Raw genomic sequence first — 24,255 nt, 5'->3', positions numbered from 1 at the left:
ACCTTGGTCGGTGGACAGCCTTGGGCCTCAGCTGTGTCATGGCATCACAAGTTGGTCCCCAAGCTCACAAGAAAGATAAGTGGTTAGAGTGCTGTGGGCCACTTTCTAGAGGCTTAAGGCGCTTCCTTTGGAACAGAAGTTTCACCCTCTAGGCCTGCTTGGGCGCCAAGGCCCTGTGGGAACTAAACAGCTCTTAGGACGTTCCCTTGATGAGTGTTAACAGTCAGGGTCCAGAAACCCAACCTGGTCACGGTGGGTTGGGAGAGCACAGCTGGGCAACCACTTTCCAGATGAAGCACAGACTCGGGTCCTTGGCTGGAGGGGCGCCTTCGGCTCTGGAGGAAGGCCTGTGACCTGCCTCTCCCTGCACCATCTTGCCCCACGCACACCAGGGCTGCCTGCCTGGGAAAAGGAGGCACCAGCTCTTTGTTTCGGGGGTGGGGTGCTAGTCTGCACTGTTGCTGATTCCCAGAGGTCCAGGATGCCACTGGTCTGGTCAAAGCGAAGGCCCACAGCAATCAGGTGCTTAGGTAACATTTGTCTGGATGGGTCCACAGGCCCCTCTGTGGTTATCTTCCCAGTGCCTGAGTGTGTCATTGAAATAGGCAGACGTAATGGCTGGCAGGATGGCCACATTGACCTGTGGAGTGAGGGTCGTCAACGGTAGGAAGGGCCAGGTGGAAGGCTTGGAGTGTCCTCTCCCTGCCAGGGCATAATCGAATGGCAGGATGTCTCCTTGACAGGAAGGTCAGGGGTGGTGTTCCTAGCACACCCCATTAACATACCTGTGAAGAGGTGGGCGGGCTTAAGGAGTATGGTTTACTGAAGATGTGGGTGAGACCCCCGCTGCAGCTGCTGTTCCTAATAAGGCATGGTTACCAGAACAGAACGTACACTCTTGGCAGGTGGCAGGCAGTTGTTGATCTGGCCAGTGCCAATCTGCAGGGACCACCAGAATCTTTGTTCTGTTGGTACTTGGCCGAGCTGGCAGCACACCGTCCCGGCCCTGCCTTGGGCCATGTACACACGCTCGCTCTCCGCAGTCCCCGGGCCAGGGATCGTCATCCTAGCATCCCACGGAACATCCCTCCTGTCTGCCTCACCAAGAACTCTGCAACTGATGAGCCAGACACATACTGGAGACGCCTTGGTAGGACACGTGGGGGCCAGAGGGTGGGAAGAGAACTCTACTCTGGGTACTAGGGACTGTGTTAGCCAGCAAAGTAGAAACCACTGTTAGTTATTGTAACAATTTAATTGAGGGCATTCCAGGGCTGAAAAAGCAAAAAGGGAGCACTGAGGTTAACAGTAATTGGAGGAAGCAGCTGCCATCCCTAAGTCGGCGAGGGGGGCGGGGGGCGGGCCGGGTAGGGGGGGGAAGTTGGAGTCTGGATTTGGCTGCTTGGAGGAGGGGCGCTGATTAGGATTCAGAGCTCAGAGGAGGGCCGGCCGCACGGCCACCTAGAGCAGGTGTTACTTGGGTGGCCCCGGGCCTCAGGAGCCCCGGGAAGGGGTGCCCCATGGAGCTGGGGCACTCCTGAGGGAACGTGATGCGGCTGGGAACTGGCACCGTGCTGCTGGGGTGACGAACATCCATCAGGCCGGAAGCTTCCCCCTCCCTTTGTCCCCCTTGGGTGGGTGCACTGGAGCTGCAGACGGCAGCCCAGCACCGGGCAGGTGCAGACCTGGAGGGGCCAGAGGAGGCGGCAGGCTGGAGAGGCTGCTTCCCTCCTGGTGTGGTTCAGGCCTTCCTGCAGCCGGGTCACCAACCCAGCCCAGCTCCTCTGAGGCCCCCTCACTAAAGAATGCTTGGGCAGAGAGCTTCTGGAGCTCCGCGGGTTCGGCCTGCCTGCAGTGCGTACCTGACCTGCACAGATGTCTGCCCTTCTGCCAGAGTGGGGGCCAGGGTGTCCCTGGGGCAGAGGAGGGGGGTGGTGAGCCAGAGTCCCCTGGGGACCGCCTGTAGGATGAAGGAGTGAGCAGTTACTCTCTCACCCGGGGCCAGTCCTCGTGGAAGGGGTGGGAGGGTGCGCCGGGACCCCCGCTAGCCGGTGCCAACGCGGGTCAAGGCCAGCTGTCCCCCCGTGGAAGCTGCATCAAACCGCGCTCCAGGGCGCAGGGGGCTGGAGGCATCAGGGGCGGGGCCCGGGGACGGGGGCGGGGCCCGGGGACGGGGGCGGGGCCCGGGCCGGGGCCTCCGGCGCAGGCGCAGTCTCGCCCGTCCCGCCCACTCTTGCTGTGGCGGCGCGAGGCCTGCGGCGGGGACGCGGACGTGAGTGCGTGCGCGCGGCCGCCCGGGGTCCGGGCTGAGGGGCTGCGGGGCTGCGGGGCTGCGGGGCGCGGGTCCGGGGCGGCGGGCGCGCGCAATCGCGGCGGGGCGGGCGCCCGCGGGGTCCTTGGGCCCGACAGCCCGGGCTGGTCCCGTCATGTGATCGCGCAGGCCGCGCGCTCCGGGCCCTCCGGAAGAGCCGGGGTGGCTCTGCGCCCCCGGGTGCGCCGAGGCCACCGCGATTAGCCGTTGCTTCCCAGCCGGGGCGGCCCCTCCTGGCCCCTGGTGGTCACCTGTGGGCTGGCCCGACGGCCGTGGCCCCAAGCTCCTGGTCCCGGTCGGGGGTCCCAGCGAGTTCCTTTCCTGAGCTCGCCCACCTGTACTGCGTACCCCCTAACGGTGAGGGTCACCGTCCGTGGTTCATTTAATCCTCACCCCCACCGGTGAGGCACATGCTGCATCAAGGCACAGAGAGGCTCGTTCGTTTTCTCAGGGTCACACAGCGAGTGTGAACCCACGCGAGAACGCTGCCCCCGCTGCCGACTCAGGTTGTCTGAGCACCAGGTGAGGTGGAAGTATCCAGAAAACGGGTGCTCCACCCCTCCCCCCTCCCCGGGGGGCTGCAGGGCTGTGTGGTGTTTGTGCGAATCCCGGCTCTCCCACCGTGGGCAGCCAGAGGAACTTCTCCCTGTCCCCACTTTCTTTGATTCCGTGGTTTTTAAACTTGTAACATATCCACGAAACATATGATTTATCATATTAACCATTTTTAAGTGTACGATTCAGCGGTATCTGTCCCTTTCCTTTTAGCACCTTAACTCCTGGTTTGTTCTGAAGGAAGGGGGGTAAAAGGGAGATATGGTTGTTGCAGATGTTAAAAGCTGACACCCAGGGGTGGCCTCAGCGAAGGGCGTACATCTCAGTGACTTGTCAGGAGGTGACTCCACACTGGGTCAGGGTGAAGGCCTCGTGTCCCTTGTCCCCCCCACCCCCAGCCCACATCTCCTGGGTGGTCCAATCTCACTCCGCCACCACCACCGTGGAAACTGTTGTCTGTTTCTGGACCTTTCCTGGGCTTGGGCCCTGCCGAGGTCTCTCCCCAGCAGGTGCTTCCCTTTCCGTTGCTCCGTAGTATTCCAGAGTTCCAGGTCCAGTCACTTGCTTTTCAGGGCAGGAGCGATGATGTCCCGTCTGGCGCCCAGGTGGCCTGCGTGGCTCTTCTGGTGGCGGGCGGCCTGCGCTCAGGGAGTCTCCGCACAGCAGAGGACATGGGCAGGGGCGTCCAGGATCCCTGGGCCGGGCGGCCCTTGGGGGGCCACGGGCACCAGCCCCCTCGTTCGAAGAGGCAGCTCCTCGGCTTCCTCCGGTGCTCCCGAGGTGACGCTGACCCGGGAGCGCTACTCCGTGCGGCGGCTGCCCTTCTCCGTGGTGTCTGAGGACGACCTGGCCGCCCTGGAGCGCATCGTCCCCGGCGGGGTCATCACAGACCCAGAGGAGCTGGAGGCTCCCAATGTGGACTGGCTGAGGACGGTCCGAGGTGAGTAAGGGTCTGTTCGTGCTTCTTGCTTGGCGGGGCGGGTGGGCCTGAGAAACAGCATGAGGTGAGGTGAGGCGGTGAGGAGCTCTGGGTGGCGCCACCTAACGCTTTTCTTACGCCCGACATCTACACATTAAAAGATGAAACAGCGCCTCCCCCGCCCCCGCCCCCCCCACAGCTGCTCCGAGGTGGGGGTGTGTGTTAACTACTGCTCACTTCCTCTCAGCGCCTGCATTAGTCTCCCGGGGCCACTGTGTAACAAAGAACCACAAAGCAGGCTCAAAACGATGCATTCATCCTCTCCATTCTCAAGGCCAGAGTCTGAGATCCAGGCGTGGGCAGGGCTCCCTCCAGGGGAGGGCCCTTCCTGCCTCTTCCAGCTCCCGGGGGATCCAGGTGTCCTCGGCTCGTGACAGCATCACTCCAGTCTCTGCCTCTGTCCTCACATGGCCTCTCCCCTGTGTCCTCTCTCCGGTCTCCTGTGAGGATGCCTGTCCTTGGATTGAGGTCCCACCCTTATCAGGATGATCTCATTTCAAAGATCCTTAACTTAATTACACCTGTAAAGCCGCTTTATCCAAATAAGGTCACGTTCGCGGGTTCTGAGGGGTGGGAGGTGGACGCATCTTTTGGGAGGCCTGTTCTCCCCAGTGCAGCTCCCTCTCCTCCACTGTGCCAGCGGTTCTCCTCCTGGACCCAGCACACCCTCTTGATAACAGAGATTTCCTAATACCCTGTGTTCTCTTCTGAAATGATTTCAGAGGTAACGTGACCTAGTCCCTTAGTTACCGAAACCAACATGACGTTCTTGCTACAATATTAAGGAGAGCTAGGAGACAAGCAATTTACAACATGGTGACATATTTAAACCTGTAATTCCAGGACACGCTGGGCGGCCAGGTCCGCAGGCTGGGCCTGGATCCAGCGCACTCGGGACTGGACAAGAGTAGTGGAGGGTGTGCTGTGCTGTTGACTCGGACACCCTGAGGGCTGCGCTGCCGGCGGGAAAACCTTCGAGTGAGGTTCCAAACCACAGTGCAGAGTCTTGAGCGAGTGGAACTGGGGCGGAGGCACAGATAACGGGGCGGCCCTGCCCCTGTGGGAGGCCCGAGGCATTGGACAGCCTTCGGCTCTACTTCTCTGCTGGGGCGCCCTCGAGTGGAAGGGCGTCCAGCCCCGCCCTGCCCACAGGGGTGGCGCTGCCCCGTTGAGAGGCCCCGCCCAGCAGGCGGTGATCCTGGAGGCCGGAGAGGGTGATGCCCACCCCGGCTCAGCCAGGCCGGTCGCGGTCCCGCCTTGGTGCTGCTGTCTGGGCGGACGGACCTCAGTGCCCAGCCCCACGCAGGGCGCCGCACCTGCTCGTCCCCGAGGCCCGCGTGCTCCTGCTCCGGGGTGCCCCGAGCGGGCGGGGGCTGCAGTCTCCTGGGGGCCCTTCTCCCTGTCAGCCGCCCTCCTGGGGGCCGGGCAGTGGGCAGCCTGCCCTGCGTGCCCGCGTGGAGGACCCCCTCCGGGCTTCCTGTCTCCCTGGGTTCGGGAAGGTTGCACGGGGCCTGCTCAGCTCTGAGTCCGAGGGCTCAGGGCCCAGCGGCTGCTCAGTGGGTGTCTGTTGGGGGACTTGGTGAATTTTTGTCGAAATACTCCTTTATGTGGCTTTCTTTTGGAGAGAAAGCCTGTCTAAATTTTTGATCATTTTAATCTCAGAGTTATGTAGAAAATGTAAGCTAGCAAAAGCTGATTAGGGTCTTTTAATTTTTCTTAAAAAGTGAGATTTTATTTGAAATGGAAACTTATTGAATATTTCTTCCTTCAAAACTTAGACCACTCGCTCGTGGGTGAACCCCACAAACTTTGCGCCTGCACTGAGTGAAAGGCTGGGGCCCTGGCCATGCAGATGGACATGAGGCTGGCCTGGGGGAGGCAGCAGGAGCAGGGAGTGGGCTGTGCTCCACGTGGCCGTGAGTGCCCCGGAGGCCGCCCCCCAGCACAGGCCCTTTTCTCCAACCGGGGCAAGCCTCTGGAAGGGCGTTCCTAGAGCAGGAACAGCCAGCCAAAGCCTCAGAGCAGGGCTGCACTGGGCTCCTGGGAGGAGCCGTGAGACCCGAGACCCCATGAGCGGCCGGAGTGGATGGAGGGGGGGAGGTCGGGGAGGGACGGGTCAGTGAGGCCTCGAGGGCCCCGTGCATCCTGACCTTTCCTGCGAGCTGATGGGGAGTGCGGCCGGAGGGCCACAGCAGAGCGGGCCTGCGCTGTGACCGGCCGCGGTGGGTGTGCGAGAGGCCGGGCGCCTGGGGGGGGGGCTGGCCGCTGAGTAGCGAACGGTTGGCTCCGGGTGTGTCTGGAAGGGAGGTCGGCTGATGGCTGGATGAGGGTGTGAGGGAAAGACGGCAGGCACACAGGGACGTTTGGCCTGAACAGTAGCAAACACTGGACCCATCTGCTGCGTTGATGAGGAAGGTGACCGGAAGGGTGAATCTGTGCGGGGAGAACCAGGAGTCTGGGTTTGGACGCGTTCACATGGCCACTCGAGGGGGCCTGTCGGGCCGTGGAGCAAGCTAGTCTGAGGTCTAGGGCGGGGCAACACCGGGCGTTCCGAGGAGGCGGATGACCGCTGTGGTCAGTGGGGGGGCGACGGGCCAGCCAAAGGGGCGGAGCACCAGGGGCCGGGGGAAGAAAGGCAGGGAGGCGGGGTTGTGGGGTCAGATGCGGCCGCAGGGACAGGCTGAGACGGGTCACGTGGGCGTCCTTGGGGACACGTGGGAGGTTCTCCATGGCGTGAAAGGGACGCATGCTCCCCTGGAGCCGGCCCTGGGGTGTGAGGGACCAAGCGGGGCAGAGAAATGGGTGGGGCTTGCAGGGCTTGGGGGGTGAAGAGAAGGGACTTTCCGTCTTTGGTTCTAGGATGAGAGCGCCGTCTCGGCAGGTTTGTGGTGTCATCGGGGATGACCAGGTGGAGAGGGAAACGTGGATGACACAGGGACAGGAGGGACGTCCTCGAGGAAGCGTCGGGGGGGGGGGCACAGTCCCGTGGGCGGTGCAGATGCTGGGGCGGGGGGCAGCTTGTTCTGCGGGCCACTGGACGCCAGGAGGCCAGGTCTGAGTCCTGCTGTTGACAGTCTCCATGGCCCGGCCAGCAGGCTCCTGCGGAGGGTGGGCAGGAGGTCCTGGGCCTCAGCTCTGCCCCCTCGTGTGCAAGCAGCCCCGACGTACGCAGGGGGTGGCAGCCGGGCGTGCTGTGCTGGCCCTGAGGTCGGGGGGCACTGACACCCCTGGGACTCGGCTGGGAGACCGAGAACCGGGGTGCCGCCAGGTGCGTGTGCACGAGGAGGGTGCCTGGACGAGGCCCCTGGGGAGGAGGGCGCCTCTGGCACCCCAAGCCCGGAGGCGTCCTGAGGGAGGGAGAGGGGCCAGTGCCCTAGGGCTGCAGGGGAAGCAGAGGCAAGAGGCAGGAGTCTCGGCAGCCGCCGGAGCAGCTGCACCAGGGCTCCGGGCGCTCAGGAGGCAAGGAGAGCGGATGGCCTCCTGGGGGTGAGGCACCTGGAAACGCTGGGATGCCGCTGGCAGGTGGTGGGCGGGGTGCTGAGCGAGCTGGGATCCAGGGCGGTCCACCTGCAGGGACAGCCCCCAGAGCACTGTGAGGGTGTTGAGAGGGAGGAAGGCCGCAGTGGGGTGGTGTTCTGAGCCTGTGCAGCCGGCCTTTCCGCCTGGCCCCTCGCTGGCCTGTGCGTCCCGGCCTGTCCGGCCTGGACGCTCCTTCCCTCCGGTCCTGGGCGGTTCCCCTGAGTTGCCTCTGATGATTCTCTGCTCTGTGCTCCGTTCTCTTTGTAGGCCCCCCTTATTAACACGTTGGGCCATTTTCTTATCCTTTCCCCCACGAGAAAGTAAACTTCCCAGGGGCGGGAGAACTCGTCTGTTTTTATTCTCTGTGCCCATCACAGGGCACATAGGGTGGGCACTCAGGTGTTGCTGAGAAACAGTGTGTGAGTGAAACCGACAGGAGCCTCGGGGGTGACCAGGGTCCCTGGACTGTGCTGTCCTGAAGGGCTGGATGCCGAACGGCCAGCTGCCTGGGCAGACGTGGTTCATTTGATGCAAAGCAAGTGAGAAATGGCTTTCAGAATAGAAAAGGGTGAGGTAGACACTACAGCCCGAGCTCACAGCTCCATGAAGTCACGGACCAGCAGGAACACCTGCCAGACGCCCCCCTGTCCTCCTGCCGCCTCTTAGCTACTTAAAGTACTGATACTTCCCACAAAATTGAAAGGGTGGAAAGAGACTCGATTGTCTTGGAGGCAGTGGTCAGGAATGCCGACAGACGAGGCCACGGCTGGACAGCAGATACATCGTGACAGCAAAGAACTGTAACCAATGAACAAGCTAAGAACCCATGAGCCCGCACTGCTGTGATTAAATAGCCAAGGACACAAATACGTGAGAGGGAAGGGGAGGCCCCTTCTTACAGCAGAAGGTTGACTCGAATGCAAGCGGATGGATGGATTTAGAAACATCACCTCTGGTACCTGTCCTGAGAACAGATTCAGGTAAGGATGGTCAACAGACGCTAAAGTTCACGGGCGACTGTTTGCGGGGCGACAGGGTATTGACATAACCTCAAGTGTCTCTGCACGAGACATATATTAATTACAAGGGAAACCCAGTAACTTTCAGTGGGGAAGCCGGACAGACGCCCCTGCCCCGGGGCCCGGCCACCCTGCTTCCCAGGGCCCAGCTCGGGACCACAGACCACCACCCACTGGCCCTCCACCTCCTCCAGCTAGAGACGGGCCGCTTCTGCCATCGGGTTTTGGCCCTTGAGGTTTGTGGGCCAGCTCCGCCAGGAGGTGGGATGCGCCCCCGCCGCGGGGTGACCGCGCAGCTTCTGTCTTGCAGGCTCCAGCAAGGTGCTGCTGAGGCCCCGGACGTCCCAGGAGGTGGCGCACATCCTCAGGTACACGCCCTGCCCGCTCTCTCTCCTGTGTCGCTCACCAGTGGTTTCCTCACAGGCACAGGACACAGAACAGGCAGACCCCGTGAAGTGGGCAGTGACCGGGGCCGGGGAGGTGGTGGGGGCAGTGCCAGCCTGAGCAGGGCTGAGCCCGGAATCTTGGACCCTTGGGGTACCAGGTGGGCCTCGGGTGGGGAGCGGCTGCAGACTCGAAGCGCAGAGCAGGGAAGGAGATAGACCTTTTCTTGAGAAATGTGTTCTTTGATGTTTTATATCAATACACTCTCGTGTTGATTATAGAAAAATTGGAAAACGTACAAAACCATAAAGAAAAAAAATGCAAAAGCAACCAGTAATTTCCCCTCCAGAGAAAACCACCAATGACCTTTTGGTGTGTTAGCTCAGCATCTTGCTTGCGCGGGTGAGGGTTTTTAAATGTTACCACATTGTATCTACAGCGTCAGAGTCTTTTTTCCCTTCCATTTGGCAATATCCGTGCCCATCTCTTGTTGCTAATTATTCTCCCACGCCACTTTCATTGCATGGAAGGTGTGCGCCCTGTGAGTGCTTTGTCCCCACGGTGGCACGTTGACATGTGTCCAGTGCGTCAGAATAGCTGGCAGGTGGGCGGGCGCCCCGGCCTTCTCTGTCAGAGCCACGGCTGGAGGCTGACCGCACGGCAGGCGGCTTTTTTGACGCACGTGGGCAGCCTGCCTCTCGGGGCAGGTGCCCTGCTGCCCAAATCCTGACCCATCGGGGCCCTCGTCGCTGCAGGTCTTGGCGCGGTGGGAGCCTGGTTGGGGACGAGGTGCTGCTGATGAGGCTGACGTTTGTCTGGAGGGCGGTGGGCGAGGGAGGGGCATGCGGCCAAGGTTAAAGGGGAGAGGAGACGTGGGGCGTGGAGGTGGGAGAGGGCCCAGAGTGCCTGGGGGCTGCGGCTCTTCAGGTGAACAGGGAGGGCAGCAGCTGTTGCTCGGACTGTCTGTACTTGGAGCAGTGGCGTCTCAGGGCAGCTGGGGCCTCAGCCGTGATCTGGGAAGATGCTGGCCGCCAGCTCCCCGGGGGATCGTGTGATGGACGTTTGTCCCCTCAGACTCCCATTGTGCGTGGGGACCGAGGAGGCACCCCCTCGAGGCTGTGGCAGGAGGGCCTTGGGGTCTCACAGCCCCGAGAGTGTTCCCCTGGGCTGCTGGTGTGGGAAAGGGGCCCTGACGCTGGTCCTGTGTGTGTCCCAGGTACTGTCACGAGAGGAACCTGGCCGTGAGCCCACAGGGGGGCAACACGGGCATGGTGGGGGGCAGTACCCCCGTCTTTGATGAGATCATCGTGTCCACCGCCCTCATGAACCAGATCCTCAGCTTCCACAACGTGTCCGGTAAGGCCAGCTGCCCGTCAGGACCTTCCCTCTCAGCCGCGGGGCTGGGCCATGGGGGACCCGGGCCGGGGAGGGCCCAGAGGCCACCACCACTCCACCCGAGCCGGGCCCCCGGGGGCGTCTGCAGTGGGGGCTGTTATTCAGTTGGTTACTGGGGTGACTCACCCCTTGGGCTTGAGCTGTCCCCGCGGCCCCTTTGGATTGACATGTCCTGACTGTGCCGGCCCTTCCCAGGGCGTGCAAGGCGTCTACGGGGCTCCCTGCTCATGGAGCTCGGGGCCCGGCAACGGCGAGTCGGTGCCTCTCGGGCAGGACATCTGGGTGGATCGTGCTGTCTGGCAGGGGTACCTGGACACCGGGCGGTGTCGAGCAGCACCCTGGCCTCCACCCACTCGATGCCAGCAGCACCTCCAACCCAGATCGCCTCCAGAATTGTCACGTGTCCCCGGGGGCAGAATCACGCCCACAGTTGAGGGCCACAGCCTTGTAGCAGCCCTCCGTTTACGGCTCCCTTGCATAAGCGTGTATGTGTGTGTGGGGGTGTGGTGTATGTGAGGTTTTTTTCCTCCATTTTGCCTCACTGTTTTTTTCTTTTCTCACGAAGGCATCTTCTGGGGAGGGATGGGGGACACGCCCCTTTCCCTCCTCGCCCGAGTTCCGGGCGGATGCCCCTTCTGGGGGTTTTCGCCAGCAGGGCCCCCCGCGTGGTCCGGCTGGTCCTGAGCTGAGTTCCCGCGGGCGCTCTGGTTGCTTGGCAGGGGTCCTGGTCTGCCAGGCGGGCTGTGTCCTGGAGGAGCTGAGCCGGTATGTGGAGGAGCGGGGCTTTGTCATGCCGCTGGACCTCGGGGCGAAGGGCAGCTGCCACATCGGGGGGAACGTGGCGACCAATGCAGGTGGCCTGCGATTTCTGCGATACGGCTCGCTGCGAGGGACGGTCCTGGGCCTGGAAGTGGTGAGCCGGGGACGCTGTCGCGGCTCGGCGCTGGCCCTGCTTCCAGGGGCGCTGGCCCTGCTTCCAGTGACACTGGCTGGGCTCCCTCTGGCCCCCCGGTCGGTCCCAGGGTGGCTGACCTTCCCAGTGGTCAGCACGCGAGGTCTCTGGGTGAGACCCCCTGCCAGGTCCACCCTTGCTCCCTGCAGACACCTGGGGTGGTGCAGGCCCAGCATGGGGGCTGCCCTTTTGGGCCCCGGGTGGCGCAGGTGCATGAGGCCACCTCCGGGATGGGGCCTCGTCCCAGCCTGGAGATCCAGGTTCCCACCGTACCAGCCCCGGTCTCCTCTCGGTCCCAGCAGGGCCTTGGGGGTTACACGTAGCACCCCGCTCTCTGGCTTCCCACGAGGTGATGGCGTGCCCGCTGCCCTGCTGCCCCTGTGAGCAGCTGCCGTGGGAGCCCGAGCGGGTTCCCGGACCAGCAGCATCCCGCCCGCCAGCTTCCTGGTGGCTCGCGCTCAGAGGAGCCCCGTGGCGCCACCGTCACCACCCCTAGGGCTGCTGAGTCTGTGAAGCACACCTCGGGGCTTTCTAAAGCCAGGGCCCTCTGTTTACCCAAGGAGGGAACGACTTCCATCTGCTAAATCACGAGGTTCCCGTAGCTTTGTCCTCTGGACGCAGGTTATTTTTTATTGTAACTCACTTTCTCATTTTCACAAGCTGTTTCACTAAGCTTCTGACTAGATGAACCAAGCAAGACTCAGGACGGGCTTACAGAGCATGACCGAGGGGCCTGTGGATGAGGAGTGCAGGGGTGGGGGGCCTGACGCACTGCCGTTCTCTGCCCTCCTGCACCCCAGGTGCGCCCGCTTTGGGCCAGCTTCCCGTGAGCACTGAGCCCTGAGCTTCCTGATCGTGGTGGTGGGGGGGGGGGTCGTCACTGCATCCGGGGAAGACAAGCCCCTCTTTCAGCCTGTTAGGGTGACTTCAGGCCTGGTGCCACCCTAGGGACCGCTGTGTTCCTGGACCAAAGTGGGGCGGGGGACTGATGGCTGGCTCAGCTTTCTCAGGGTGCCCTGGGCTGGGTCGGCCTCCCCAGGGCGTCTGCTGGGGCCGTGGGCTGATGCAAGAGTGCCCGTCTCTGCTCCCTCCCAGGTGCTGGCCGACGGCACCATCCTTAACTGCCTCACGTCCCTGCGGAAGGACAACACGGGCTATGACCTGAAGCAGCTCTTCATCGGGTCGGAGGGCACCCTGGGGGTTATCACCGCCGTGTCCATCTTGTGTCCGCCCAAGCCCAGCGCTGTGAACGTGGCTTTCCTCGGTAGGTGCCCTCCGTCTGCCTCTCGAGCGGGTTCTCAGGCTGTGCTGCCATGTGCGGTCCCTCCTGTTTCTCCGGGCTTCTCGCTGTTTCCAAAGGTTTTGGGACCTGGCCTTGTTGGTGTCCGCAGTGGGGTTTGGGCAGAGCACACTCTATTCTGTAACAAAACCGGGGCTTTGCACGTTTCATCCACCCAGCGTTTGTTATTTAGGCAGCTTATGCAGTAAGATTCACAGGGAAATGATGTGGTTTGGCGCAAGATCAAGGGCACGAGTCCGTTCATCACGGGGTTGGTGGGGGGGGGGCAGTAAGTAGTACCCTCTGTAAGCCAGCGGCTTGCCTCCCCCGTCTTGGACCACCTGTCTCTGCGAACGCGTTGGGACATTCCCCTCGCCGGCCGTTCACGTTCTCTGCTTCCCTTCACAGCAGGCTTGAAAAACGGGCTCATGTCTGCTTTGTTCCGATCCCTCCATCACCTGTTTGCACCTCCTTTCCCGCCGTCGTTCAGCTGCGTTAGGTTGACCGCGGCCTCCGCTCCTCTGCTGGTCCAGAGGCCCGTCTCTGGGAGGTCCCTGCGCCTTGCCCGGCGGCGGGATCCAGGGCCCGCGGTGGCTCCCGCCACGCACGGGTTCTTGTCTTGAGTCCGTCAGTCTCTGATCTCTGGTGGTCCTTACTGTTACTTTCCACACGTGCCATTTTCTTCGTCTCCTGTGTCAGGCCTTCCTCCGGAGGCCGCGTGCTCGTGAACACGTCCTCCGTCACTTCCTGTCGTGGATGCCTGCTGCTGTCCGTTCTCGCTTTGAGTCTGTCCAAAACCATCTCCGTTTCACCGCATTCTTGGAAGACACTCTCGTGAGCACAGGCTGGCATCTGTGCCCTTTCGTCCTGTGAGGGCGTCACTCCGCGTGGCTCCGTGGCTGTTGGTGGCGTCAGCCAGCCGTCCTCTGTGCCGCTGCTCTGAGGGACTCTCTGTCTTTTTCTTTGGCCGATTTAAAGATTTTCTCTTTACCTTTGGCCTTTTATGGGTCTCGGTGTGTTGCATGTGAGAGTACGTCTCTTTTTCTCTCTGGGTTTCCTGAACTTCTTAAACCCATGGCTTGGTTCTCCCACTTCCAGAAGTTTCCTGCCACCCCCCCCCTCGTCAGCGGTTGCCCCCGTTTTGCTCCCCTCTCAGGATTGCGATTAGATGCACGATAGAGCCTATCAGTCTGTCCACCCTCCCTGTGTCTTACCTGCACCCGAGTTTCCATCCTGTCTCACTCTGTGATGCGTTCTGGAAGGTTTCTTCTGATCTGTTTCCAGTTCACTGACGCTCCCTGTGGCTGGAGTTCATATATCACCAAACCCGCCATGTCCAGCCCTGCGTCCAGCTGGGGGGCCTGCACGTGTTCCTTGGGCCTCAGCCCCTGAGCTTCACTCGCCGGATCTTGTCTCCAGACCCTCCTCCCTGACCTCCACACGACCTCTCAGTGCCTTCCCGTCCCTGCCCTGAGAGGCCAAGTGTGCCCACCCCTCCCCCCTGCTGACATATCCACGTCCCCTCTCTGCCTTGGGCCTCTTGGTGGTCAGCTCCAGGCACCGGGACACCACGGAGAGCTCAGGGGTCAGTAAATGTGCCTTGAACGACTTGCTGGGCCCTGGGTGTCGTCAGGGACGCACAGCTAAGCCGTTTTCCGGGGCGGCCCGTTGCTGGCCCTGTGTTTGTGGACTTTCCAAGTGGCTTTCCCGAGCGTCGGGGCTCTCAGGCAGGCTTTTCTCTTCCTCTTCGATGCCTGTGACCTACGACGTGGCGGCTGACCCGGGTGGCTTGTCCCGCTCCGCGAGGCTACCCAGCTCAGCGGCACTGTTGCCGGGAGACGGGTTGGTTTTGCTGCTTGAAAGGGGGCTCAGGTGGGCCCGTAGGTGAGGCCCTGCCTCCGCATGACCAGCTCGCTTGTCCTTTCTCCACGTCTGTTGCAGGCTGTCCTGGCTTTGCTGAGGTTTTGCAGACCTTCTGCACCTGCAGGGGCATGCTGGGCGAGATCCTGTCCGCATTCGAGTTCATGGACGCCGAGTGCATGAAGCTGGTCGGGCGCCACCTCCGTCTCGCCTGCCCCGTGCAAGGTACTGTCCCCGCCTGCTGGCAGCGCCCACCGCCCCTATTGTGCTGTTTGATGTGTGGGCTGATCGGAGCCTCCGTCCTGTCCGTGAAGTAGGAGATGGCAGGGAGCGTCGCCACGGTTCCCGCGTCCCCGTAGTTGTTGAGAGCAGAATTCTCCCTTAAATTCGTTTTATGTACGCCCCGGGAGTTCAGTCAATGCTGTCGGCCGTGCTGTAGCCCTGGGGTCTTTGGAACAGCCAGACGCACAGTCAGGGGCGCCCTCCTGGCTCCTGCACTGGGAGAGGTGTCATCCCATGAAGTGCTGGCCCTCGGAGCTCAGCCAGCTCGTTCTGATTTAGCCAGTGAGCTCGTCATGCCCAGGTCTTTAGTCCGCGCTCTGTGTAAAGCTAAGTCCATGCAGCTGTACACCTTGGTATTTTCACTTCTGGAATCGACCTGGAAGAAATGATCGTTGTCTTACCCCAGGCTGCCCTAACAGAACACTACAGCCTTAAAAAAGGAAATTTATTTCCCCCAGTTCTGGAGGCTGCAAGTCTAAGACCAGGGTTCCATTGGGGTTGGGTTCTGGTGAAGGTCCTCATGGGGTGTCTTCTGTGTGTGTGTGGGAGAGACCTCTGGAGTCTCTTCCTCTTCCCATGAGGGCACCAGCCCTGAAAGATCAGGGCCCCACTCTTAGGACCTCAATTAACCTGAATTACTTCCCTAAAGGCCTAATTTCCAAATACAGTCACATAAGGGGTGGAGTAGGGCTTCACCGTGGGAATTTGGGGTGGGCGGTTACACAGTTCAGTCCATAATAGTCATAAATGTGGAAAGAACTCTATGCTTTAAATTTTTACTGAGGTATTTGTTTTCGTATAAAATAGGAAACCACCCGTCCAGGGTAGAGAAATAAGACATGTACAACCATTGGAAAGATGGAGGGTCCCTGGGGGGTAGGGGCGGAAGGTCCCTGGATGGACAGAAGGTCCCTGGATGGTTGGAGGGCCCCTGGGGTGTTATCGGCCATTGCAAAGCGCTGGGCCTCCCCTTTAGCCTACAGTTTGGTAAGAGGAGCCCCTGGGGCGCCTCCCGCCCTATCCAGGCACCAAGAGTACAGCTTTGTGGTGTCTCCAGGGGGCATGGTTTCTCTTACAGTGAAAGACCTATTTTTAAACTGTCTGAAATTCAGCCTGAGTAGCCAGCAGCTGCTCTGCAGGCAACATGAGAGCCGTCAGGGGTACTAGAGCTGCGGCTGGCCTAGACCTGTCCTGGCTCTCGGCCGACCGCCTTCCCCTCCGCTTTCCCTCTGCCCCCTCCAGAAAGTCCGTTCTACGTCCTCATCGAGACCTCGGGCTCCGGGGCAGGGCACGATGCGGAGAAGCTGAGCGGTTTCCTGGAGCAGGTGCTGGGCTCGGGGCTGGTCACCGACGGGACCCTGGCCGCCGATCAGAGGAGGGCCAAGGTGTGTGGAGGCTGCGGCCCTCGTCCTTCCCATGACGCCTGAGGTTGGACTGTGGCCTGTGGCTGAGCGTGAGCGGGCGTGCCCAGCGGGGCCATATGTCCGGGCCGGGCGCCGCATCCCTGGGGGGTGGTGCCACCTGCCTCGGTGTCCCCTCTGGTCCTGCCCTGTCTGGGCTGCTGGCCCCACAGCCCCGTTCTCAAACGTCGGTGCCAGGGGCCCGGCCGGGTGGCACAGGAGGGGCCTGGGCCAGCATCCTTCCTGGGTGGGTGAGGGGTCAGGAGGACGTCCCTGAAGGGGCATTTGAGCACAGATGGATGGGGGGTGGGGAGTGAGGTACCTGTGCATGTGCACAAAGGCCCTGAGGGGCTGGTGCCTGCCGTGTTCCAGACAGAACTTTCTGGAGAGGGTGGGATTGGAGCGCAGTGAGAGGGGGTGGACAGACAAGGGGGCAGCAGGTCTTGTGGACGTGATGGACATAGGTGGCCGTGAGCGGGGGTTGAGGAGCCTGTGGGCACGGGGGACGGGCGGGGCCGGCCGGCTCAGGCTGGCCGTGCAGGGCTGTGGCTGGACTCCGGGTGTGAGGGCGTCAGGCCAGAGGAGGGGCTGCCGATGAGCGTGCGGGAGGCGGGTGCCGAGTGACCCTCTGCTGTAAAGGTCTGTGAGGCGGCTGGGGAGGTCCGGGCGCTGGCTGGGTAGTCCGTGGTGGCGAGGAATTATTGTTATTTTTTCAGGGGTGATCATTGCACTGGGGGTATGTTAAAAAAGCAAGAGAAAGGAGCTTTTGCCTTGCCGAGGAAGTTGGTTTGCCAGGAGGTTTCCTGAAATGGGGAGTGGGGAGTGGGGGGTGGAGGGCGGGGCAGGGATGAGGCCCAGGTGGGACGGGCGTGCCCAGGCCCTCTGTTCTCTGACGCAACAGGGAAGGCGTTCTCGCGAAGCACAGCATGACCGTGATGAGGACACCCTGCCTCTCTGCTCCCTCAGTCCCTCCCCGTGTCCCCCAGCCCAGGCCCATGATGTCCCCCCTGTCTGCCATGCTCCTCCCGCACCTGCCCTGCCCCCGCCCTCGCTCGGGGCCCTGTCATGGGGGTCACAGGATCTGTTCCGATTGTCCCGAGAGGGGCCCTGGGTGCCTGGGTCCCGGGGGCCAGCCTGTGGCCTCATTCGGGGACCTTGTCCCATATGGACTCTGGGACAGAAGCCACACACCTGTCACGACACAGAACGTTTCTGTCACCTGGAGGGTTTCCTCGCGACCCCGCGGTCACCCCGCAGCAACTCAGCATCGCTGCCCTGCCTGCCGCAGGTGACCGTGCCCGTCCCCTCACTTCCAGATGCTGTGGGCCCTGAGGGAGAGGATCACCGAGGCCCTGAGCCGGGACGGCTATGTGTACAAGTACGACCTCTCGCTGCCCCTGGATAGGCTCTACGACCTCGTGAGCGACCTGCGGGCCCGCCTCGGCCTGCGTGCCAAGCACGTGGTGGGCTACGGCCACCTGGGTGAGCGCCGCCCGCGGTGTGGGTGGGGACCCGGGGCCGGGAGGGGGAAGGGCGTCCTCACCACGCGGTCTCTGGGGCCGTCTCGGAGGTGGAGTGCAGGGTCCGGTCTTGGCTGGGGCAGCGGGAGGTGGGCCCTGAACGCGGGGGTCTCGAGGTTTGATGAAGGGGCCTCACCCCTTCCTCCTCAGACGTAAGGATCTTAAAACCAGTTTAGATAATTATTTTTTGCAGAAAAGTCACGCAAAATGAAAGGAACTGTTTCATTCCCCTTCATTCTCGGCAGCCTTTGGAACTGGGCGTCTCAGAGCCCCGTCCACAGGGCAGGTGTGCTGGGGTGGGCCCCTCTGGGGCCTCCATCCATGTCTTCAGGGTGGGATTCAGCAGTGCCTCCTGGGATTGTGAGGGTTTGAAGAGGTGCGGTGAGGGGCACATGGTGGAGGGCTGGCCCTGGCCCGGCATCGCTCTGAACGCTTGAGTGGAGGGATTCCACTTTCAAGAATTGAGGAAGAACGTTGGATTTGTCGAATGCTTTTTCTGGGTCTGCCCAGGTGCCCAGTGCTGGTTTTCCTTTGACCAGCCAACAAGGCTCATCACTCCAGACCTCTGAGGGCAAGTGGGCCTGTGTCCCAGGATAAGCCCAGCGTGGCCATGATCCTTTTTGTGTCTTGTTTGATCCCGTTTACTTATCTCATGTAGGGCTTTCTCCATCCTGTCCTGTAAGGCTTCCTTCTTCTGTCCAGGCTGGATGTTGGTCTCAAAGTCCTAAAACGATTTGGGGGTCGTCTCTGGAAGAGTCTGTCGGGTTGAAATTACCTTTTCCCTGAATGTTTGGTAGAACTTGTAAATGAAGGTATTTGGGCCTGAAGGTTTTTGTGGGTATTTTTTGGGGGGGTGGGATTGACTACAGAGAAATTTCTTTAACAACTAGAGGGCTCTCCTAGCTTTCCTTTTCTTCAGAATTGGTTGTGGTAATTTTTTTTCTGGGCATTAGTCCATTTCTTCTAAGCCTTCGAGTATATTGGCATTACCTTGTTCATATTATTCCTTTTTTGCCTTTGTGCCATGTCCAGCCTTTGGGGAGAGGGGCTATTTAACTGCTGATTTGGTTTGTTTCTTGTATCTGTCGACTGAAGAAAAATGCACAACCTAAAAGTTGTGAGTTAAGTTTTATTCGGGGACCATACTGAGGACATAGGCTGGGAGGCAACCTGTCGGATAGCTCGGAGGGACGGCTTCAAAGAGGCAAAGGAGGAACCAGGATATAGAGGAGTTTTTGTAGTCAAATATCAAAATATTATTGCTAATCATGAAAACCAGACCGCTGAAGTTAATGATTTTAGTGCTTTTCTTTTCTTTTTTTTTTAACATTTATTTATTTATTTTATTTTTTATTTTTTGGCTGCGTTGGGTCTTCGTTGCTGTGTGTAAGCTTTCTCTAGTTGCAGAGCATGGGCTCTAGGTGTGCGGGCTTCAGTAGTTGTGACTCACGGGCTTAGTTGCTCCGCAACATGTGGGATCTTCCCGGACCAGGGCTCGAACCCGTGTCCCCTGCATTGGCAGGCGGATTCTTAACCGCTGCGCCACCAGGGAAGCCCCAGGTCCCACCCTGTCTGATGGCACTTTCATTATCTTTCGGGTCTGAATATTTTCTCATTTCCATTGTCATTGCTTCCTTGACCCATGAGGTAGGCAGAATTGTGTCTTTAAATTTCCAAACATATGGGAGTTTTCTAGCCATTTTAAAGATCATGGGCTTGTTGACTGTGCTGTGGGCAGAGAGCTGGGTGGAACTCATCTTCAGTTGAAGCGTGGTCCCTGGCCCAGAGTGCAGCCAGTTTCCATGGCCGTTTGGTGGGTGCCTGAGAGGGGTGTGCCCCCTGCAGACCCTCCAGATAAAGTGTGCACTCTGTGCCGCCCCCTTCCTGGAACCTGCTCGCCTGTCAGCTGCCGAGAGGAGCCCCCACTGTGACAGTAGACCCCTCTGCTTCTCCTGGTGCCTCTGCTAATTCTGAAGATAGGAGATGCGGGCTGTCAGTTTGATGCCGAAAGCTCGGCCTCGGTGACCGGCGCCGAATGGAATCTCAGAGACAGAGTTTTGGGTGAAGTAGAAAAGAATGGCTTTATTGTTTGCCAGGCAGAGGGAGACACAGCGGGCTCCTGCTCTGAAAAACTGTGGGTCCCAACGCGGGAGGATTTGGTGAGGAGTTTTGTAGCCATGGTTCAAGGGTGGGGTTGCTCATGAGATTAGGGTGTGTGCAGGGCCTGCGCTCCTTTAATCTGGCCTCAGGTGGTCTCCTGATGAGCTTCTCTGGTTCCTTTAATCTGGCCTCAGGCGGTCTTTTCTGGAATGAAGAATGCTGACATCTTCCATTTGTTGGGGGTTTTAGTTCTGTAAAGAGCTCAGATACATTGTTCTGTGTGTCCAGTGAGGGGGAACCGGGACCTGCCCCAGGGCTGCACTGTTGTTTCTGGGCTGCTCCTCCCTCGTCTCTGCAGCCCCTCCCTTCCCTGATCAGCAGCTGTTCGAATCTGCCCTTTGGAGCTCAGGGAAGGTCATGGAGGCTGAACAGAGGGGCTCTCTTGCCCAGGAGCCCCACAGGGTCCTGCTTGGTTTCAGTTAGAACTTGGGCTTATAGGGCATCTTAGCAAAGAACAGTACATCTTTGGAGATGGCACAGATGAAGAGGACAGAACTTCTAGGCAGCAGATTGTGGGAAGGTGCATAAACACACGGGGAAGCTAATGGACATGAGGCTTGTGTAGACCGAGGCCAGAGTTGTCTCAGGTGGGTACCGTGACCTTGCTGGAATGTGGGGACACCTTTACACACTCACGTCCTGCTTTTAGGTGGACGGAGGGCAGAGAGCTTCTCTTGTGCCTGGTTCTTTTCAATTGCCTTCAGCTCAAAATAATCCTTACGCCAAAGCAGGCTGTTTTGAGGTGGCATATTTTGTAATTTACATAGACTGTAATTACTCAGTGACCTGGATTTGTCTGACTTTGGGCCTTCTATTTGTCCTTCATTTCTTCTATTTCTTTTTCTCTGATTTATTACCTTCTTTTGGTTGGTGTTTTTTCTCATATAACTTGTTTCCATTTACTAATGAGGGAAGCGTGCCTGTCTAGTCTTTTGGCAGTAGCCCTAGAATTGTGGCCTTACCAGGGCGGTCCTGCCTTCCCAGGGTTGGAAGTTAATCAGTGTCATGATCCCCCTCCCAAACAGTGTGGTGGCTCATTTTGTGTGTCAGCCTGGCTGGGCTGTGGTGCCCAGATGCTTGGTCAGACACCAATCTAGATGTTGCTGTGAAGGTATTTTTAAGATGACATTAACATTTAGATTGGCAGACTTTGAGTAAAGCAGATTACCCTCCATGATGTGGGTGGGCCTCATCTAAGCAGTCGAAGGCCTGAAGAGGAAGGCACAGGTGTCCCCCGAGGGAGAGGGGGTTCTCCCCATGGCCTCTGGACTCGAGCTGCAGCGTCTGCTCGCCCCCAGGTCTCCAGCTGCTGGTCTGCCCTGCAGGTTGGGCTCCCACGTCCCCACAGTCGTGGGCCAGTTCCTTAAAATCCACCTCTCTTTGTCCCTCCGTCCTCCTAGCCCTCTCCCTCCCCCCGACCCCCACTCTGTACATTGCGTGCATCTGCAGGTGTCCTACTGGTTCTGTTTCCCTGAGAGCCCTGATCAGTACTTGGGGCAGGGACCTGGGGACCTGGGGACCCTGGGACCCTGTCACTTTGATGCTACCATCTGCTCCTGGTCACACACTGTGTTTTGGAGTGTGTTCCATCGTGTTTTTTAGCCCCAGATAGCAGCAGTGCTGTTGTTATTACTCCACGAGGTCAGTGTTTGTCTAGACTCACCCACACCTCTGGTCCTTCTTTGACCTGGGGTCACAGCCCTGCCTTTAGAATTGCCTCTAGTGTGGGAAAGTAGGTGACAGCATGTCTTGGATTTTATTTACCTGAAAATGTATGAATTTTGTTCTTCAGTGGTTGTTTTTCCAATGGATTTCAAAATTCTCTGTTGACAGTTCTGTTCTCTGCAGAGTGAAGACATCATTCTGCCGTCTTGACTTCTGTTGCTGCAAAGTTAGCTGTCAGCGAGTGTGGTTCCATTGAAAGGAGTCCATTTTTTTCCTTTTTGTTCCTTTTAAGATCTTTCCCTTTTCCTCGGGGTTCCTTGGCTTCACTCTGCTTTGGTTTAGGTGAGCGTCGGCATGCCCTGCTGGGGTCTGGTGGGCTTGGCTTTTGGAAATTGCTCCCCTGTTGTCTCTGCAAATATTGTCTCTCCCCACCCGCCCCTTCTTTCTGGAGCTTCAGTCGAGGGCTAATGATGTCCCCACGCGTCTGTCTCTCTTTCCTGTTGTCTGTAGCTCTGATCCTCTGTGTGCTTGATTTGTTTTCCATTTCATTAATCTCTCTTTGCTTGTTGACATTTCAGTGACCATATTTTTCATTTCTAGAAGATCAGCCTGGGTATTTAAAAGCTTTCCCTGGTCAGTGTCTTATATTTTTCTCTCTCTCATTTCTTTAAACACGTGAAGCATTTATTTTCCGTCTCTGGAAATCACCAGGTCGCAGGTCCTGGCGGGTCTTGGTCATCATCGTTTCTTTTCTATGTGTTTACAATTTGGGGCTCACGTATCTTAGGCTTGTATCTGTGGGAATTATTTGAGGCCGAGGTGGGGTGATTTGCTTGTGCAGGAGGTGGGGAGGGTGGGAGTGGGGCTGGGTCCCGGCCCGCAGCCAGGAATGGCCTTGGGGCCACCGGGGCCCTGTGAGCTGTGCTGCAAGCCCGTGCAGGCTGGCTGCTGGTGTGGATATCTGAGTGTCAGTGGAGATAAGGTTCTCTCTCCCCCCGCAGTGTTTCCCTTGGGAAAGACCCTTGTTTTTAGAGCCTTCGCCCTGAGGGTATCAGCGGGAACCACTTTTGGTGGGAGAGGGATCCCTGGTTCGCTCCCTACATTTGACAAATGTGCATGGAGGGAGGGGGTCTAAGAAGCCCCAGGTCACAGGGTCAGAGGCCCCCAGGTCACCTGGTCCGAGACCTCCTGGGCACTGGGGACCCAGGTCTGTGGCGGCTTCGGTGGTCCAGCCTGGGGCTCTCGCAGGTCGGGCGGGTGTTTGTCCCTCTCAGTCCGGAGCCCTCGGGGAGGGGTTGGGGGGTAGGCTGTGCGGGTGGAGATGGGGGGCTGGGGAGAACTTGGAGAGAAAAGTACGTGAGGCCAAGGGAGCTGCAGCCCCCAGAGGAGGGGAGTGGTCACCAGCAGGTCAGTGGCCAGTGACGTGAAGGGCTGGAAGCCGGCTGTGAGGGCAGAGGCGGGTGGGACCAGCACTCCCCCGGGCGGCCTCCAGGCAGGGCAGGGGCGGGGCTCGGGGCTCCCGGGAAAGGGGGCCCCAGCCTGACCTGCGCGTCCCTCCAGGGGACGGCAACCTGCACCTCAACGTGACGGCAGAGGCCTTCAGCCCGTCGCTGCTGGGCACCCTGGAGCCCTACGTGTACGAGTGGGTGGCCAGGCAGCGGGGCAGCGTCAGTGCCGAGCACGGCCTGGGCTTCAAGAAGAAGGACGTCCTTGGCTACAGCAAGCCACCCGAGGCCCTGCAGCTCATGCAGCAGCTCAAGGCCCTCCTGGACCCCAAGGGCATCCTGAACCCCTACAAGACGCTGCCCACCCGCACCTGACGCCCACTGCGGTCAGCGGGAGACTCGGGAGGGGGCCTCGATCCTTGGCTTTGCCTGTGGGGCGCGCCCGCAGGCTGGCGTGGGCTCACAGGGCCTCCATCCGACGGAGCCAGCGGCAGGCGGGGTGACCGGCCCCCTGGTCGGCGGTGGGGAGCCGGCCCTGTGGAGCCTGGGATACGTGGCTCTCGGCAGGATTCCTCCGGCTGCTCTGCCGGTTCTGTTGGGTGGGTCGAGTGGAGAGGGCTGCTCGGTCCTCACTCCATCCTTGGGGCGGGCACTCCGTCCCTTTGCAGGTCCTGGACAGGCCAGGTGGGTGAGCAGTTCTGCCCAATCAGAATAGACCAGGTCACCCCTGCTTTGCCTGTGGCCCCTGGGGTTCCACCTTGTGGGGTGCAGCTCTGGGAGGGGGCACGGGTGGTCCTTCCGCTGGTCCCCCACGCAGTGTGAGCCTCTGAGGTGCCCCGGGCAGAGGTGATGAACTCCATGTGGGCAGCAGAGCACCGTGAGGTGGGTCCACGCGGAGCTCTGACCAACAGAGCCTGGGCCATTGGGCGCTTTACGGATGACTTTTAGTCACATTTGAGCCAGAGTGACAGGAATGCCCCCCACTGTGGAAGGTGTCATTTCCTCTGTTTTCTAGAAGGCCCACGAGTTGGCAAGACCGTTGTCGGAAGACAGGCATTGGTTTCTTGCACTTGGTGGTTTGCTGTGATGTGTCTTTCCAGTTCTGCTTTGACCACGAATGTCAGTAGTGCCGGGTGAGAAGCCCCGCCCGGCACAAGCATCTTCAGTCACCCCGACCGGGCCCTCCCCATTGACCTTGGTCCCTGGGGCAGCTGCTCGGGCTGTGGAGACAGTCTGGGAGGCTGGACACGTTTTCTGTTTCTGGCTGCTGTGAACTTCCAGTAAAAGTGGGAATTAATCACGATACTTTCCTTCCTTCTGTTCTTAGAAATATAACCTCATACAGGTGAAGCGCCCGTGTACCCTGTTCCTCAAGCACCCGAACGTCAGTGACCCGGGGCCTGGCAGTCTGTGGGGACAGGGCATCCCTGTCCCCGTCCCCCATCCCCATGCCATGTCCCCCGTCCCTGTCCCCCACTGTGTGACTTGGAGCCCCGCCTCATCGGGCCCCTGAGGTGTGGTCTCACATGG

The 24,255-nt window shown here is 59.9% G+C and overlaps 1 protein-coding gene across 6 annotated transcripts; it reads left to right on the top strand.

Moving 5' to 3' along the window:
* Nucleotides 1-2,214: 2,214 nt before the first annotated feature.
* Nucleotides 2,215-24,028, top strand: D2HGDH (D-2-hydroxyglutarate dehydrogenase). 6 transcript variants are annotated; one of them, XM_082396828.1, is made up of 10 exons: nt 2,215-2,272; nt 3,439-3,806; nt 8,694-8,751; nt 9,984-10,123; nt 10,882-11,075; nt 12,210-12,378; nt 14,335-14,478; nt 15,778-15,920; nt 17,252-17,417; nt 22,841-24,028. In XM_082396828.1, the coding sequence occupies exons 2-10, from the start codon at nt 3,449-3,451 to the stop codon at nt 23,098-23,100; spliced, it is 1,632 nt and encodes a 543-aa protein (XP_082252954.1). In that variant the 5' UTR covers nt 2,215-2,272; nt 3,439-3,448; the 3' UTR covers nt 23,101-24,028. The 6 variants fall into 6 exon arrangements, with proteins under 6 accessions (XP_082252954.1, XP_082252956.1, XP_082252957.1 ...); XM_082396830.1 differs by having other exon boundaries at nt 2,231-2,276; XM_082396831.1 differs by having other exon boundaries at nt 2,248-2,272; nt 3,444-3,806.
* The last annotated feature ends 227 nt before the right edge of the window (nt 24,029-24,255 follow it).

Source organism: Balaenoptera borealis (genome assembly GCF_965194805.1).
Source record: "Balaenoptera borealis genome assembly, chromosome: 6".
Taxonomy (NCBI): domain Eukaryota; kingdom Metazoa; phylum Chordata; class Mammalia; order Artiodactyla; family Balaenopteridae; genus Balaenoptera; species Balaenoptera borealis.
The sequence above is the reverse complement of the archived record's forward strand: the minus strand, read 5'-3'. Positions and strand labels throughout refer to the sequence as shown.